Source organism: Clytia hemisphaerica, unplaced genomic scaffold (genome assembly GCF_902728285.1).
Source record: "Clytia hemisphaerica strain Z4C2 unplaced genomic scaffold, Clytia hemisphaerica genome assembly, whole genome shotgun sequence".
In the NCBI taxonomy this organism is placed as follows: domain Eukaryota; kingdom Metazoa; phylum Cnidaria; class Hydrozoa; order Leptothecata; family Clytiidae; genus Clytia; species Clytia hemisphaerica.
The window spans coordinates 413,272-430,066 of record NW_027103676.1 but is presented as its reverse complement, the minus strand read 5'-3'; the positions used below and the strand labels follow the sequence as shown (position 1 = coordinate 430,066).

General features: G+C 37.0%; 2 protein-coding genes across 4 annotated transcripts in view; both read right to left on the bottom strand.

Annotated features, from left to right (window-relative positions):
* Positions 1-706, bottom strand: part of LOC136803617 (VWFA and cache domain-containing protein 1-like) — a 39,644-nt gene extending 38,938 nt beyond the window's left edge. Inside the window, exon 1 of one of the 3 annotated variants that reach the window (XM_067060338.1) lies at positions 535-706. The gene's annotated coding sequence lies outside the window, so the exon portion shown is untranslated. Of the gene's footprint in view, positions 1-372; positions 511-534 lie in introns of those variants that run through there. The other 2 variants (XM_067060340.1, XM_067060339.1) reach the window with 2 other exon arrangements.
* A 6,874-nt stretch (positions 707-7,580) lies between these two features.
* On the bottom strand, positions 7,581-16,601 carry LOC136803615 (uncharacterized). Its single transcript, XM_067060337.1, has 2 exons — positions 16,438-16,601; positions 7,581-13,813 (listed from the first exon to the last, which is right to left on the bottom strand). The coding sequence occupies exons 1-2, from the start codon at positions 16,478-16,480 to the stop codon at positions 10,029-10,031; spliced, it is 3,828 nt and encodes a 1,275-aa protein (XP_066916438.1). The 5' UTR covers positions 16,481-16,601; the 3' UTR covers positions 7,581-10,028.
* Between the last annotated feature and the right edge of the window lie 194 nt (positions 16,602-16,795).

Genomic DNA, 16,795 nt, shown 5'->3' with positions numbered 1-16,795 from the left:
GCACGATTACACTTTTAAGCTAGACTGTGGACAAATGTGGACAAAGTAACGAATTTAGTAAAAAATAGGGACCAGTTTATTAAACGCGCATAGTGCATTGTTTGCTTCAGAAAAACTGAGAAGATGAAATTGTCAAGTCTTCAACACCTACTGCGTCTATTGTTTTATAATCACCATAAAAGATCCATATTTTAACATGATCTAGTTTAGGTCCACAAAACAAATGTCAGAAAGCGGAACTTCAGCATCCCCAACTTTGAGCAAATGAGATTTTTTTCTCGAATCCCCAGAGCGAATTTTATCTCATTTTGAGCCTTCAGCCTTCCATTTTACGGTGTTTCCACCTGGGCCTGATACTGAATTTAATGTTACGTATGTTTACCTATATCCTTCTCATCGCCTCAAATGCTGCCAAAATATTAAACCACTATTGCCTATTGCTACTACAATGTATTATTTTTTCAAGATTCCAATCTAATTGCTTTGCATTTGTTTGGAAAAAACATGGCATAACTGACATAACTAATTGCTTACTACACTACATAATTTCTAATTATTTCGATGATTTTTTTTCTCAGAAAATTATACTTCCAAAAGTAATTTCCCCTACTCGAAAGTTTTCAACCAAAATCCTAAAATAGGATTAAAAGTGCACAGATCGAAACTTCGACAATCACTTCAAATGAAATATCGATTTGATGAAATTATCACTACAATTGTTTCCTAATTTGTATTTAAAATAATAAACAAATCATTATTCAATGGTCATCATAAGAATGACATCAGAAAAGTATATTAAAAACGCATTAATGTCAAAATTATGTGTCCTTTATACTTCCCTGTTCAACAAAAAAAGTCGGGTTACCTTATTGGCCAAAACTTAGTCGGCCTTAATTATTAGTCGACCCTAATTTTAGTCACCTCGCCAAAATTTAGTCACTAAGGGCCGACTAATAATTAAGACCGACTAAAAATTTGGGCAATTTCTAAATTTACAAGCAGATGGAAAATAGGAGAAACCTTAAAATACTGGAAAATAAGGAAAGCTTAATTATAAACTTTTAATTTGGCCCAAATTTTTAGTCGGTCTTAATTTTAGTCGGCCCGAATTTTTAGTTGGCCCTAATTCTAGTCACCAAGCCAAAATTTAGTCACTTAGGGCCGACTAAGTTTTGGCCGATAAGGTAATAGCCGGGTTAAATTTTGGTCACTCATCGTGCAATTTTTATAACAATAAACTACGGTGAAACCTCTAATTAGCGGACACCATGGGGGGAAACGGGTAAGTGTCCACTTATTAGAAGTGTCCGCCTTTTAGAAACTTTTGATCTAAGACAGTGGCGTCGTGGGAAAATTTTTCTGAAGGGGCCAAAGTCAACTTTTTTTTAATGGCGCCCCCCAATTTTCCAAAGTGGCACCCCCACCCACCAGTTTCTAAACTTTTACAAATTATTTAGTGGATAAGAATAGATATATCTTTGATAATGGAAAAGGGGAAAACAGGCCCCACTATGGTTGGGGCCGACTAGAAACTATTTTTGAGAATCGACTTCCATAAATCGAAGTAATAAGGGAGGGTAGATTTTCAAAGGGAGGGATGAGGATTTTTAGAGGGGAATTTGTACCAATGTGCAATAGAAACAGTAATTTTCTCAAAAGTCTTTATCTTTTTACTAGTAAACCTTCCTAAAAATATATTCTTACTTCAAAAATGGATGAAATCCGTAGAATTAAGGGGATAACTTACCGTTACATGCAAACTTTATCCTGGCTAAGGTTCTGAATCAATGGCGGTTTTCTTTGGGGTAGGTACATTTTGCGAAAGAGGGGGTTAGACATAAAGGGAGGGGTAGAGACCCTCCGCACATCATAGATTTAGTTGTTAGACGTTTTCTTTGTTTTCAAGCAGCTCATTTTCAAAATCCTGATAGAAGAATTACTTCAAATTCGGAAGCTACTTTTATTTGTGTGACCAGCTTATTCAGCCGATTCTTTCGAAATTGTGTTCTATTTTACTTGATAACGAAAACGACTGAGCCCTAATGTTTACAGTTGACTAGATATGACATAGCGTTTTAAGGTAATGTTTAGACAACTTAATATTCATCCCAAATCTGGATGAAAACTTCTGAGATTAGATTACCGAGCGGACTTTATATCTGTATAACGCTTTTTATTTAAGAGATGAAAGAGGATTTAAAATTATCGAAACCATCGGCAAGCTAAACGATGAAAGCATTCTGCGAGCAGTGTCAAGGTTTTTTAGAAGATTTTTCTGTCGAGGCAGGTGGTCCTGGTGTACAGGTCAAAATAATGGAGCTTAGGGTATGATTTTCTTGTTTCTATCTTAAAGTTATACTGTCAAGTATTCTTTGAAATTGTCTAAACTTGGAATCAATTGGTAATGTAACACACAAATATTATTATCCTGTTTGATAAGTGACTATATTCCATTACAACCATTGTATCTTGGTTATACTTGGGATATAAAGCAAATAGATGCTAGTTTTTTTTCACAGTATTTTCCTCATTTTTGAGAATGGAACCCGGGGGGGGGGGCACTTAGGAAAAACAGGTGACGGGTATGTGCGAGCCATAAGGGTACCCTTTTCATAACTCAAAAGTCTCTCAAAGGGTCCCAAATTACGAAAATCCAAAATTTCTCTCTCAAAGGGTCACGATTTCCGAAAATTTCAACCAAAATATGCTAAAATTCAACCAAAATTCAGAGAAAATCGACCAAAACTTTGGGAAAAATCTCTCTAAGGGTTCCAAAAATGTCAAAATTCAGTCTCTCTAAGGGTCGATTGTCGATCTTTGGCTCGGACATACCCGTTACCTCGCAAACCTAGTACCCCCCCCCCGGAACGTAACAAACAGTTAGTTCGAATTGGGTGTTAATGTAGGGAAAACGGTTGCGTAGCGTATCAAGTTAGGACATTTCAGGCCGAGATATCCACGGTATACGCTAAAATGAGCAGAAAACTTTTGCTTGACACTTTTTCCCCTGTAGAAGTGATTATTTTAACTCATTAAGTGCCTGGCATCATACTGTATGAGATCAGCCGATTTTTTCGGTCCTGTATCGGTAGGTCTTGACCTAGGAGCGCTGCAACCCATGCCGCCCTGTTTTTGACCCCGCCCGGGTCGATAGCATTTTTAAATTGACAAATGACTTCTCTATAGTGTTAATTAAAAGTTTTCGCTCAATCCGAGACCGCACCTTTAATAAATACAAGTTACATTATCTTTATGTAGAAATGCAAGAACGAGCAAGGATGCAACACCCTCGTTCTCTTAGATAACTCGAATGGACGAGGATATGCTTGTCCACAATAACACACGTGGAAGATACCAAGAGGAGAACTACAGCTATGTTCTGCCTATAAAAGCAGGTACCATGGTTTTCAGTGAATAACTTGGGAATCTAAATGCCAGACCAAATTTTGCTTTTTCTAACGCCATCTAACTTCTCCAAGGCCACAAGGAGGCAAAGATACATGCTTCGGCATGGTTGGGGCAATGCAAGGTATTCGGTGCGAGCAGGCCGGTGGCGTACTGGCAGAATATAGCCTCCAGTTCTGTGTCCAAGATCAACTCAGCTTCAGTGAAAGATTTTTCGAAGGCTTATTAAAAGAAGAAACCAATACATAAACTTTTAACAATAAAAAGTTGTATACATGATACATTTTAGATTTCCAGTTTCCTTCGATGCCAAAAGATGACCTTCTGAGTTTTACCTATTTGTATTTTATTGTTTTTATCGTATGTTGTAATGTAAGAAATAAAAAACAAAACAAGAAAAACAACTTATTAATGTCATTCTTTATACAAGTGACCCTCCAGACACTTAAGGAGGCCTCCCCCAGCGGCTCGTGTGATGGCGTGATTGGGACTTTTTTCTTGCGTGATGGCGTGATTTGAAGGGTTTTTTTTGGCGCGAGGGCGTGATCAAAACTTTGGCGTGATTCGTGGTAGGACAAAAATTTGAGGCGTGATGTAAACTTCTGAGATTAGATTACCGAGCGGACTTTATATCTGTATAACACTTTTTATTTAAGAGATGAAAGAGGACTTAAAATTATCAAAACCATCGGCAAGCTAAACGATGAAAGCATTCTGCGAGCAGTGTCAAGGTTTTTAGAAGATTTTTCTGTCGAGGCAGGTGGTCCTGGTGTACAGGTCAAAATAATGGAGCTTAGGGTATGATTTTCTTGTTTCTATCTTAAAGTTATACTGTCAAGTACTCTTTGAAATTGTCTAAACTTGGAATCAATTGGTAATGTAACACACAAATATTATTATCCTGTTTGATAAGTGACTATATTCCATTACAACCATTGTATCTTGGTTATACTTGGGATATAAAGCAAATAGATGCTAGTTTTTTTTTCACAGTATTTTCCTCATTTTTGAGAATGGAACCCGGGGGGGGGGGGCACTTAGGAAAAACAGGTGACGGGTATGTGCGAGCCATAAGGGTACCCTTTTCATAACTCAAAAGTCTCTCAAAGGGTCCCAAATTACGAAAATCCAAAATTTCTTTCTCAAAGGGTCACGATTTCCGAAAATTTCAACCAAAATATGCTAAAATTCAACCAAAATTCAGAGAAAATCGACCAAAACTTTGGGAAAAATCTCTCTAAGGGTCCCAAAAATGTCAAAATTCAGTCTCTCTAAGGGTCGATTGTCGAACTTTGGCTCGGACATACCCGTTACCTCGCAAACCTAGTACCCCCCCGGAACGTAACAAACAGTTAGTTCGAATTGGGTGTTAATGTAGGGAAAACGGTTGCGTAGCGTATCAAGTTAGGACATTTCAGGCCGAGATATCCACGGTATACGCTAAAATGAGCAGAAAACCTTTGCTTGACACTTTTTTCCCTGTAGAATTGATTATTTTAACTCATTAAGTGCCTGGCATCATACTGTATGAGATCAGCCGATTTTTTCGGTCCTGTATCGGTAGGTCTTGACCTAGGAGCGCTGCAACCCATGCCGCCCTGTTTTTGACCCCACCCGGGTCGATAGCATTTTTAAATTGACAAATGACTTCTCTATAGTGTTAATTAAAAGTTTTCGCTCAATCCGAGACCGCACCTTTAATAAATACAAGTTACATTATCTTTATGTAGAAATGCAAGAACGAGCAAGGATGCAACACCCTCGTTCTCTTAGATAACTCGAATGGACGAGGATATGCTTGTCCACAATAACACACGTGGAAGATACCAAGAGGAGAACTACAGCTATGTTCTGCCTATAAAAGCAGGTACCATGGTTTTCAGTGAATAACTTGGGAATCTAAATGCCAGACCAAATGTTGCTTTTTCTAACGCCATCTAACTTCTCCAAGGCCACAAGGAGGCAAAGATACATGCTTCGGCATGGTTGGGGCAATGCAAGGTATTCGGTGCGAGCAGGCTGGTGGCGTACTGGCAGAATATAGCCTCCAGTTCTGGGTCCAAGATCAACTCAGCTTCAGTGAAAGATTTTTCGAAGGCTTATTAAAAGAAGAAACCAATACATAAACTTTTAACAATAAAAAGTTGTATACATGATACATTTTAGATTTCCAGTTTCCTTCGATGCCAAAAGATGACCTTCTGAGTTTTACCTATTTGTATTTTATTGTTTTTATCGTATGTTGTAATGTAAGAAATAAAAAACAAAACAAGAAAAACAACTTATTAATGTCATTCTTTATACAAGTGACCCTCCAGACACTTAAGGAGGCCTCCCCCAGCGGCTCGTGTGATGGCGTGATTGGGACTTTTTTCTTGCGTGATGGCGTGATTTGAAGGGTTTTTTTTGGTGCGAGGGCGTGATCAAAACTTTGGCGTGATGCGTGGTAGGACAAAAATTTGAGGCGTGATGTAAACTTCTGAGATTAGATTACCGAGCGGACTTTATATCTGTATAACACTTTTTATTTAAGAGATGAAAGAGGACTTAAAATTATCAAAACCATCGGCAAGCTAAACGATGAAAGCATTCTGCGAGCAGTGTCAAGGTTTTTTAGAAGATTTTTCTGTCGAGGCAGGTGGTCCTGGTGTACAGGTCAAAATAATGGAGCTTAGGGTATGATTTTCTTGTTTCTATCTTAAAGTTATACTGTCAAGTACTCTTTGAAATTGTCTAAACTTGGAATCAATTGGTAATGTAACACACAAATATTATTATCCTGTTTGATAAGTGACTATATTCCATTACAACCATTGTATCTTGGTTATACTTGGGATATAAAGCAAATAGATGCTAGTTTTTTTTCACAGTATTTTCCTCATTTTTGAGAATGGAACCCGGGGGGGGGGCACTTAGGAAAAACAGGTGACGGGTATGTGCGAGCCATAAGGGTACCCTTTTCATAACTCAAAAGTCTCTCAAAGGGTCCCAAATTACGAAAATCCAAAATTTCTTTCTCAAAGGGTCACGATTTCCGAAAATTTCAACCAAAATATGCTAAAATTCAACCAAAATTCAGAGAAAATCGACCAAAACTTTGGGAAAAATCTCTCTAAGGGTCCCAAAAATGTCAAAATTCAGTCTCTCTAAGGGTCGATTGTCGATCTTTGGCTCGGACATACCCGTTACCTCGCAAACCTAGTACCCCCCGGAACGTAACAAACAGTTAGTTCGAATTGGGTGTTAATGTAGGGAAAACGGTTGCGTAGCGTATCAAGTTAGGACATTTCAGGCCTAGATATCCACGGTATACGCTAAAATGAGCAGAAAACCTTTGCTTGACACTTTTTCCCTGTAGAATTGATTATTTTAACTCATTAAGTGCCTGGCATCATACTGTATGAGATCAGCCGATTTTTTCGGTCCTGTATCGGTAGGTCTTGACCTAGGAGCGCTGCAACCCATGCCGCCCTGTTTTTGACCCCGCCCGGGTCGATAGCATTTTTAAATTGACAAATGACTTCTCTATAGTGTTAATTAAAAGTTTTCGCTCAATTCGCGCGAAAGTGGAGACCGCACCTTTAATAAATACAAGTTACATTATCTTTATGTAAAAGTGCAAGAACGAGCAAGGATGCAACACCCTCGTTCTCTTAGATAACTCGAATGGACGAGGATATGCTTGTCCACAATAACACACGTGGAAGATACCAAGAGGAGAACTACCGCTATGTTCTGCCTATAAAAGCAGGTACCATGGTTTTCAGTGAATAACTTGGGAATCTAAATGCCAGACCAAATGTTGCTTTTTCTAACGCCATCTAACTTCTCCAAGGCCACGAGGAGGCAAAGATACATGCTTCGGCATGGTTGGGGCAATGCAAGGTATTCGGTGCGAGCAGGCCGGTGGCGTACTGGCAGAATATAGCCTCCAGTTCTGGGTCCAAGATCAACTCAGCTTCAGTGAAAGATTTTTCGAAGGCTTATTAAAAGAAGAAACCAATACATAAATAAAGTCTGCTAATAAGGCCCTAATAGGGCCAATACCTTTATTGGCCTTTTGTATCTTCTCATCCAAATGGCGATCAAAAGAAAGTTTTGAATCTAAGATAAGAAAAATTGCATTTGAAATTGACGAGCCGTGGCTTAGAAAAAAATCCTTAAAAATATTTTTTATCAATTTATTTTCAGTTGGTACATAAAGTAAAGGACCTAACGTCCTAAATAGTTACAGCCTTAAACCGTTACTAACAAAATCCAACTTTTATAAAAAAAGTTAAAAATATCTACCACAATTTACATATTGGGCAGGTTCAAAAATCGTTTGGCAACATTTTTAATTTGCCCCTAAATGTATTAAACGTTGCAGAGCTTTTCACATCCTTAGAGAGACGATTCCAAAACCCGAACCCAACAAAACTTCAAGATTGTAAACCAAACTTAACTAACTGTGTTAGCCGGAGGTAACAGTTGCTCTCCTCGTCTAAGTTTATAGCCCGAGGTTTTTGTGACAAAGAGCTCAGCTAAGAAAGGCGGGTTTAGTTTTTTAAGAGTTTTATAAATTTCCTCAAGAATTTTATGAATAAATTTGATGTGAAAAGATGCAGTTCTAGATAAATTAATAATTGATATAAATTAGAGTCATAGTTTTCATAAACTACGCTAAGAGCTCTTCGTTGAATTTTTTCAATTTGTTTGTTGTTGTGTTTTACAAAATTCATCCAAATTAATGGACAATAATTAAAATTAGAAAAAATATAGGCGTGGAACAAGGCCTTCGCTGTTTTAAGAGAAACGAAGGGACGGATGCGCCGAAGAACGCTGATTTTATTTCCCACCGACTGGCATTTTAATTCAACGTGGGAGTTAAAGTTATTATCAATATAAAGATTTAACAATATTAGATACCTAAAAGTTTGACCTGATTTTTAACTTTAACTTTGATATTTCCTATATTAAAAGTAGATATAGGCTCAAATCTACCAAGAAACATAACTTCGAACTTTCCTGGATTGGCAACAAGCCCATTGATTTTACCCCAGTACAAAATATCTTGAATTTCGATAATTTCAGCAAGGGCTTTAGCGATTGCGAAAAGGGTGTTGTCATCAGCAAAGTTACAGAGTTCTGCTTCAAGGTCAGATAGTAAGAGATTATTCAAAAATATGTTAAAAAGAATTGGGCCTAAAATGGATCCCTGAGGGACGCCCATACTAATAGATAAGAAGCTACTCAGACTATTTCCAATTTTGACTCTATGGTAACGGTTTATCAAATAATCATATATAAAGAGTAGACTATTGTGGTTAACACCATATGCTGCTAATTTTGCAATAAGTAAATCAGGGGGTAAACAATCGTAAGCTTTTGATAAATCCATAAGTATTGTACCCACAATATTTGAATCATCAAGTGCCCTTTGCCAGAGATGTAATAATCGCAATAGAGCATGTTGTGTACTGTATGTTCTTTTCGAAAGCCACACAGTAAATCTGAAAAAACAGTTTTCTAAAAAAGGATTTAATTGTTGGGCAATGATTTTTTCAAATACTTTGGATACTGTAGGAAGTATGCTAATAGGTCTGTAGTTTTTAACACTCGTCGGATTGCCTTCTTTAAGAACCGGGGTAATTGTAGCTCGTTTTAAGGATTCCAGGAAAATAGTCTTGTCGAGACAAGAGGTGAAGCAATCTTTGAGTGCAAAAGAACAGATATTAGCAGACTTCTGTAGGATTTTGGTGCTTATTTCCCCAGATGTAGATTTTTTACTATTCAATGACATAACTAATTTGTGGACAGTTTCAGTGTCAGTTTTTGTAAACTCGAAGGAGAGTTACCAGCTAAAATACTTTTGATTTTTATAATGCTAGGATGATCTGAGTATTGAGCACCGGATCGTCGTAGATCGGCTCGGCATATTGCGACCACTGATATATGTCCAGTGTCTTAGTTATACCATTGAAATAAGTATCAAAAAGTTCAGCTGTAGTAGAATCACTATTTACAATTTCATCCTTGTCAACTAAGATAATCTTTTCCGAAACGGTACGCTTATCAACAGGCTGTAAATTTTGGTAAAATTCGAATTAACTAGCGGTTTTGTGCTTTTTGAAAAGACAATAAGGAGTGGGAATGTTATAAAACAGAAAAAAATCAAAAAAATTTGGAAAATGAAAATGAAAAATGAAGAAGAAAAAAATCAACTTTTTGTCGAATTGTCCTATGATTGTCATTATTAGAGTTTTTTTCAAAAAATATTTATTCAGTCAAAAAACACAGCTTAAAAGTTCTGTCTGGTTGACTATGAAATGGGCTTTGTTGTTTTTTGATGATTTTTAAAGTCAATCAGTGATATACTTTAGTCTTCACAGTGATGATGTTCTAAGATCAAAGAATCACTGTTGTGATAACAGTAATTATAGCACTGACTTTTATAAAGTTGGTATACTTCTTCTTCATTTTTCATCTTCATTTTTCATTTTTTTCTGTATGGTAATATTCCACCCTTGAATATCTTTTCAACAAGTACAAAACCGCTGTTTAATTCGAGTTCTATCAAGAGTTACAGCCTTTTTCGTCTCCGCTGCAGATTATATTGAGACAGACTTTACAACAACAAATAATCAGTCTTGTTTTTTAAGAAAATAACGTTTGTAAACGAACCGCCCCAATTTAACAATCCCATAGAGTACAACCAATAAAACTGGAGCCAACATTATGAAAAGTTCAAAATACAAGAGAACACTGCCCATCAAGTAGAATTGTCGATCTTGAATCAAATCAATATTATCGGAATATGCCCAGAACGTGTTAATCATAACTAGGATAACCAACAACAGCATGGATACCAAATGAGCCAGATTCAATCGTTTATCACTGTAAGGTTGCTTCAAATGATCATGCAGAGTATATACTATTAACAGCAAAGCAGCAGGATAAAGTTTCTGAACTGGTGACATAAAGAACGTTGCTGATATGGTCAAAACCAATCGACGTAGGATAAGAACTGGTTCCCAAATTAATTGATTGTTGTCATCCTCTTGAGTTTCGTCTGTCTCGGTGTCTTCTTCCTCTGTCGTAACATTTACGCGGAATGGTTCGTTCAAAACCAGTAAAATACTTTCTCTTTCTATATTCGACTGATCATTATCAACAGCAGGCAATAATCTGGTATGTTTAAAACTGTTGCAACATCTTAACATCATCGACATTGAAACATACACTAACATAGCCGGTGGAAATGTCACCATAATCAAGAAACCATTAGCGCTGATCGATCTGTCTCTCAACCATCGACATGCAAAATACAAGACGAATGGGAACGGAACAACCCACGAGAATATGATCCCGAATACGAGCATTTGCCATCCTTGGTAGCATTTCTGCTCAGCTTGGTAGTATAGATATTTATGACCGTTAATCTCGATGCAGTGCACGGCCTGCAAACAGAACTTTGCAATGCTGGCATAAGCGAACAAGAGCAACTGCACATAGCTACCTTTTAATCTGTTTATAAAACGAGATGCAAGGCTGTGTGATTGCTCTCCATGGTCATGAGCCTCGTTTTGGTCAATTGGCTGTCGTTGGCAAAAACGATTCTTGATATGTCGATATACGTATGTAATCAAAATAGCCGCAAGAAACAGGAGCCAACATGAAAGAATAGTGCTTAAGCTGATGACCTTGATGACTGTGGTATTAGATGTTTGGAGTGGACAAACATCTATGGCGGAACTGCCAGAGGATGAACTATCATCGATCTTTATATTGAAAAACGAGGTGATCAAATTAAGAATGATTGGGATTGTGTATTCTGCTTTTGCAGATGCATTGATGCGGATGATTGAGGCTGCTTGATAAAAAAAGAAAGCTATCTTGATAGTACCGGAGAAAGTACCTTGTTGTTGTTGAGCAGTTTTATTGGCTACGATGCTTTCATTGTCGCCGTCCATCGACACGTTTACTGCATTGCTGCTATTTGAAATGGTGTTTATAGGATCGTCCGTATTTGTACTCAGCGTCGGTGAATTAGTTAGTGATTCTTCTATATTTCTGTTTTGTTGTGGTTGTGGTAGATCAGCATCATTGCTACTACAGAACAAAGCACAAAGTTTCATTTTCATGAATCGTAAAACATCTTTGAAATACAGGAAGAAAATAAACGCCAAGACACATAGTATACTATACGCCAACCAAAACCAATTATAGTTGCAATGTTTAGTGCGTACACACTTATTGAAAATGCTGAGTGAGTAGCCATCTTTGCAAGCACCACATAGGCGTCCTTGGCGGTTGTTTACACAGGTGTTATAGGATGAACAGGTACGTAACGAGGAGCAGCAATAAAAAGGTGGACATGGATAGAAAGTAACAAATCCAGTCGCATTTGATGTTCCCCAGTAGTTGCCACGACTTTGGATTCCGTTGCCGCACGAGGCTTGATATGGACAAGCATAGCATGTGATATTGTGGACTCTCTTTTTCAAACATCCATGGTAATTGACGTGTGATTGATCAAATGCGTTGTATGTCAGCCTTCCGCATCGCGTGCATGTGATCATTTTAGCTTCGAAGGATTGCTCTGTTCCCCCGTATATGAGTAGATAATAGTCTGGTTTAGCGCAGTAAAATGATACATTCTGAAATATATACCCAACATTGATCTCTGATATAAAAGCGACGTTGTTAACATCTCCGATGGAGATTTTTCCTGACTCAAAGTGGGTATTTGATATATGAAAATATTTCCCTGATATAAATTCGGTCTTTAACGAGTTTGGAATGCCGTTTGGAGCTGTGTTGTTTATAAATGTACAGTTCTCAATTTCAATGGAGTCGGATTGGACAGTGAGTGCAGCTGAAACTCCAGTTTTGTAATCAAGACCGTCAATAAAATTATCGGCAAATCTTGTCCGGATTAGTTTGAATGCAAATCCGCTCACCACAAGTGCCCCATAAGTACATCTTTGGAAGAACGAGTCCATGATCGTGATATTTTTATGCGGAGCTGCACCATTGTAGCTTCCACGGAGTCTAACTTTTAGTTGTTGATCAACAGTGGCTTCTGAAAATACACAATTCCATACGTGAACGCTGACTTTGACTTCAGTGTATATTAACATGCTGGTTAAATCAAACTTTGAGTTTGTGAAATTGGAATCGGATATTTGACAATTTGAATCATCATCAAAGTTTGCACTAAATATCAATATGTCTCCAGTGCAATTTACCATGTTTAAAGTGTTTACTAGTTGCTCAGTTTTAAATAGTACGTGGCTGAAATCAACAAATATAACAGTAGATTCAAACAAGCTATCTTTGAAAACCACCTTAGTTGGCGGTGCCGTTGGGAAGATATTCATTTTAACTTGGGTAAAACAACAGTTTGACACGAACAGGTTAACAGAGACTTCACCTAAAGGCTCAATTTGAAATTTGAAATCTCCCATATAACTATCAGCATGAAAAACTGAATCATACATTTGAATTGTTATTTTCTTTTGAAATCCTGTTCTACCTTTGTTGCGGTAGTGAGTAGTAGAATTTATCCTGTATGTTGTCATAAGTTGGTCATAGACTGGTGTGGTAGTAAATTGTTTTCCATCGCTTCTGCTGAATTTAAAGTCTTTATCGTTGTCACGCATGTTAGTAAATTCGTTTGATACTATTTCTCTTGGCGGCTGATGTTGGGAAATGACTGAGGGGTTTCCTTCTTCTGAATGTAGGTTATGCTTTGCAGATGAAGGCAAAACTTTTTCATTTAGCTTTTGTTTTAAGTGTCGGGATCTCTTCCCGTAGACAAGGGTAGAGTTACGTTTTGTAGCCATTGTATACCGAAACAAAGCTTCTCTGCTTTGCTGGTTTGTTGTCATAACTCGTTTGACATTATCTTGATCTATTAAGTGATAAAAGAGTTTTGTTTTGTTGAATTTTATATTCGCATTGTACGGAGAACTTAGAAGATCAGTGTTCCCGGATCTCTCAATAAGAAAAATCTCAGAATCATGGATCTCAATATGTTGAAAAGTGTCACTTTGAACTTGGAAGATGGATACCAAGCTTTCAGCGTTGACGGATACGTTTAAGTTATACAGTGATAAATCTCCGCGTGCTTTGAATATCACTTTTTCATCGGTATTCACCATTGTTATATTCAAGGATGCTTTTGGTGGTGGTCCATCCTCGTTGTCATAGTAACTTGTCAATGTTAAACTATGAGGTAATTCAATGGTTCTGTTGTAATTGTAATTGTAGTTTGCATCCAATGAAATTATATTTGTATCCATGGAGATGGTGTTGATTCCGTAATCAAGATGAAAACACGGTTGTGATATCTGGCCACACGTGCTGTTGTCTTTGCTTTGTCCATTATGCGAGATGTGAATCGTTTTGAGTGTGGCCACAGATCCTATAAAAAGAAATTTATTTATTTTTAAAGTATACTGTTGGGCTATCGAGGGCGTTGAAGGTTAGCTGATTACGCAATAGCACGAATAAATGTACCTTTTACTTTTATAAAGAACGAAAAATCGACAAAAGATGTTTTGCCATTATATCTGTTTGGACTTGTATCGAAAGCATGCTATGGAGTTTTTTTTGTGTTGTGTTTTTTAAGTTTTAACCCTATCTTTACCAGGGAGTGTTTTCCACCACCCTAGCGTTTCTTTTGCTAATAGCTCACTGAAAATCTTTATTGAGACTCTGAATCTTTTTGACTTTTAATATAATCAAGGGCTCTGACCATAGTGAATTTTTCATGTTTGCCATGTACAAAATGTAAGGTTCTGCCTGAAGTAGCTAACAAAACTATGACATGTTATCTGAAATTTTGAAAATCGAAATGAAAAAAATCCATGAAGAAGAAAATGAGGACTTTTGCGAAGGAGAGTATTTCAACTTCGAGGACCTTATTTTCGGCGAAGAAATACATTTTGAAGAATGTTTTGGGCTAGGTGGTGTACCTTTACCCGAGTCTGCTAAATGACGCGCCTTACGCGCCCACGCGCCCTCTCATATTTCTAACGCGCCTTCGCGCCTGACGCGCCTTGAAAATTTGACGCGTCCTATGATTTCGACGCGCCTTGAAAATTTGACACGCCCTATGATTTCGACGCGCCTTGAAAATTTGACGCGCCCTAAGATTTCGACACGCCCTAGGGTTTTGATGTGCCTTAAGTTTTCGACGGTTTTGACGGACGGAATAATGGGACCGGTCTAATCATACATGGTTGGTATATAAAAGAATGTCGGCGTTAGCAAAATGATCATTTCTTAAGAGATTAGCCTAAAGTCGACCCGTTTCATTTATCGGCTGTACACTTTATGTACGCTTTATTAGTCTATTTCATAGAATTTGTGCATGCTACACGTTATTTCTATTCAATTTACAGGGGGGAATGCACAAATTTGTCCCTTCACAGAAAACCCAACTTTTTGTAATCATCTTTGACTTGGGAATTTGTGAAACGTTTTCCATTGTCGCTGTCTTTGTTAAATTTACATCTCAATTTGGAAAAGAGTGATTTAAAATAATAATTTGATTACTGCAGTGGCGTAGAAAAAAATCATGTACTGAAAACACGAATTATGGCTTGGTAATAAAATACTCGGGAAAAAGGTTTGTATCCTCAATCGCTCATAGAACGACGACACTGGGATAAGAACAACATTCTTTATAAGACACTCACCCGACGTTTGAATATGAAGGATAAATCAATAAAGTCGAAGTAATTGTTCTCATTACTGTCAGTTACTTAGGTAGTGTCAAATTATCAGGGCGCGTCGATTTTTTAGGGCGCGTCGATATTTTAGGGCGCGTCAAATTTTTAGGGCGTGTCAAATTACCAGGGCGCGTAACATTTTAGGGCGCGTGGGCGTGTGAGGCGCGTAAGGTGCGTTAAAAATATGAGGGCGCGTGGGCGCGTAAGGCGCGTCATTTAGCAGACTCATCTTTACCCAAACTAAAAAGAGATTTGCGGAAAATTTTTGTAAAAGCTTCTTTGTTTCAAAATCTTGAAAATAGTGGTTTTTGCCCGATTTTCTTCGAAATATTTCATACAAATACACTCATATCTTTTGATACATCAATCAAGAAAATATTTCCGCAAAATTTCAAACAGTGCAATTCTTTGCGGACAATTAAAAACAATTCGAAACAAAATAGGTTGATTACCCATTAAAACTTAGCATTTTTTGTAAAAGAGGGTATATTATGACATTTTATTAACGTCTTTTTAAAGTTCATAACGTCATTTTTGTAATTAAATTATTAATTACTCTTCACATAGTAAATTAACAAACAATTTGTGAAGGTATTTTATGTTAAAAATGTCAAGGAACCTGAAACAAAAGTTTTATTTTCATATCACATACTGTAACCGATTTTCTGACTATGGTCAGAGCCCTTAGAGTCTGCACATTTTCATTCATCGCTCTTGAAGGAAAAAAGACATTATGAAAAATAATACCCCGTTGGAAAGATAATTATAAGCAGAATATTTTTAGGTTTTAAAATCTTTTTAAAATTTTGAAAATAAAGATAAAAATAAAGAAGAAAAAAATTAACATTTTATCTACAGGCACAAAAATCTTCAATTTACGCTTTTCTTATTTTTCGAATTTCCCTTATTTCAAATATGTATTCAGATTTTTCATATATTTCTTGGATCAAAAGTTTCAGCCCTCAAAAGTGGGTCTCTAGATCAAAAGCTATTGAAGGCGGGTGGTGGAAAACACCCTCTTTGATAATAGGAACACCCAAAAAGCTTGATAATAATAATAGGGCTAAGAGGAGTTTTCGATAGTCTTTGAATATTTTAGAACGCCTCTTTACGATGAGGAAACGTTCCGGTAAAATTTGACAAATTTAACCGGATGTGCTGCAACACGCCTGAGTAGTTTATGTTCATTTTAACGACTCATGATAAGCACGCAAAAAAATTACATTGCCGCAACAAATTATCTGGCTATTAAGTAGATTTAGAAATATGACAAATGAATTGAAAACGAATAAAAAAATTAGTGAAATCTTACCTAAACTCAAAATGAGAAAACTTAAAAACCAATGTTCTGTCATTATCTTTATTGTTTAGGTTACCATGGCTACCATTCACGAAGTATTTCAATCTGTATGTCTGTGTATGTGTGTGTGTAGCTATTTTATCTAATACCGATGACCATTTTTTTTACTCATCTTAAATAAAAAATAAATATATATCCCAGCTGGCGCACATCGTTGTTTCAATGTTCCAATAACGTTCTTAACGTTGAAACAACGTTATGTGCCAGCTGGGTGCGTGGAATCAGAATTTAAGAGTTGGTGAAAAAACAAATGTGACCTATCCTATCCTTCGCAAGCAAATGCGGTTAAAATCTTGAAAACCACTTATAA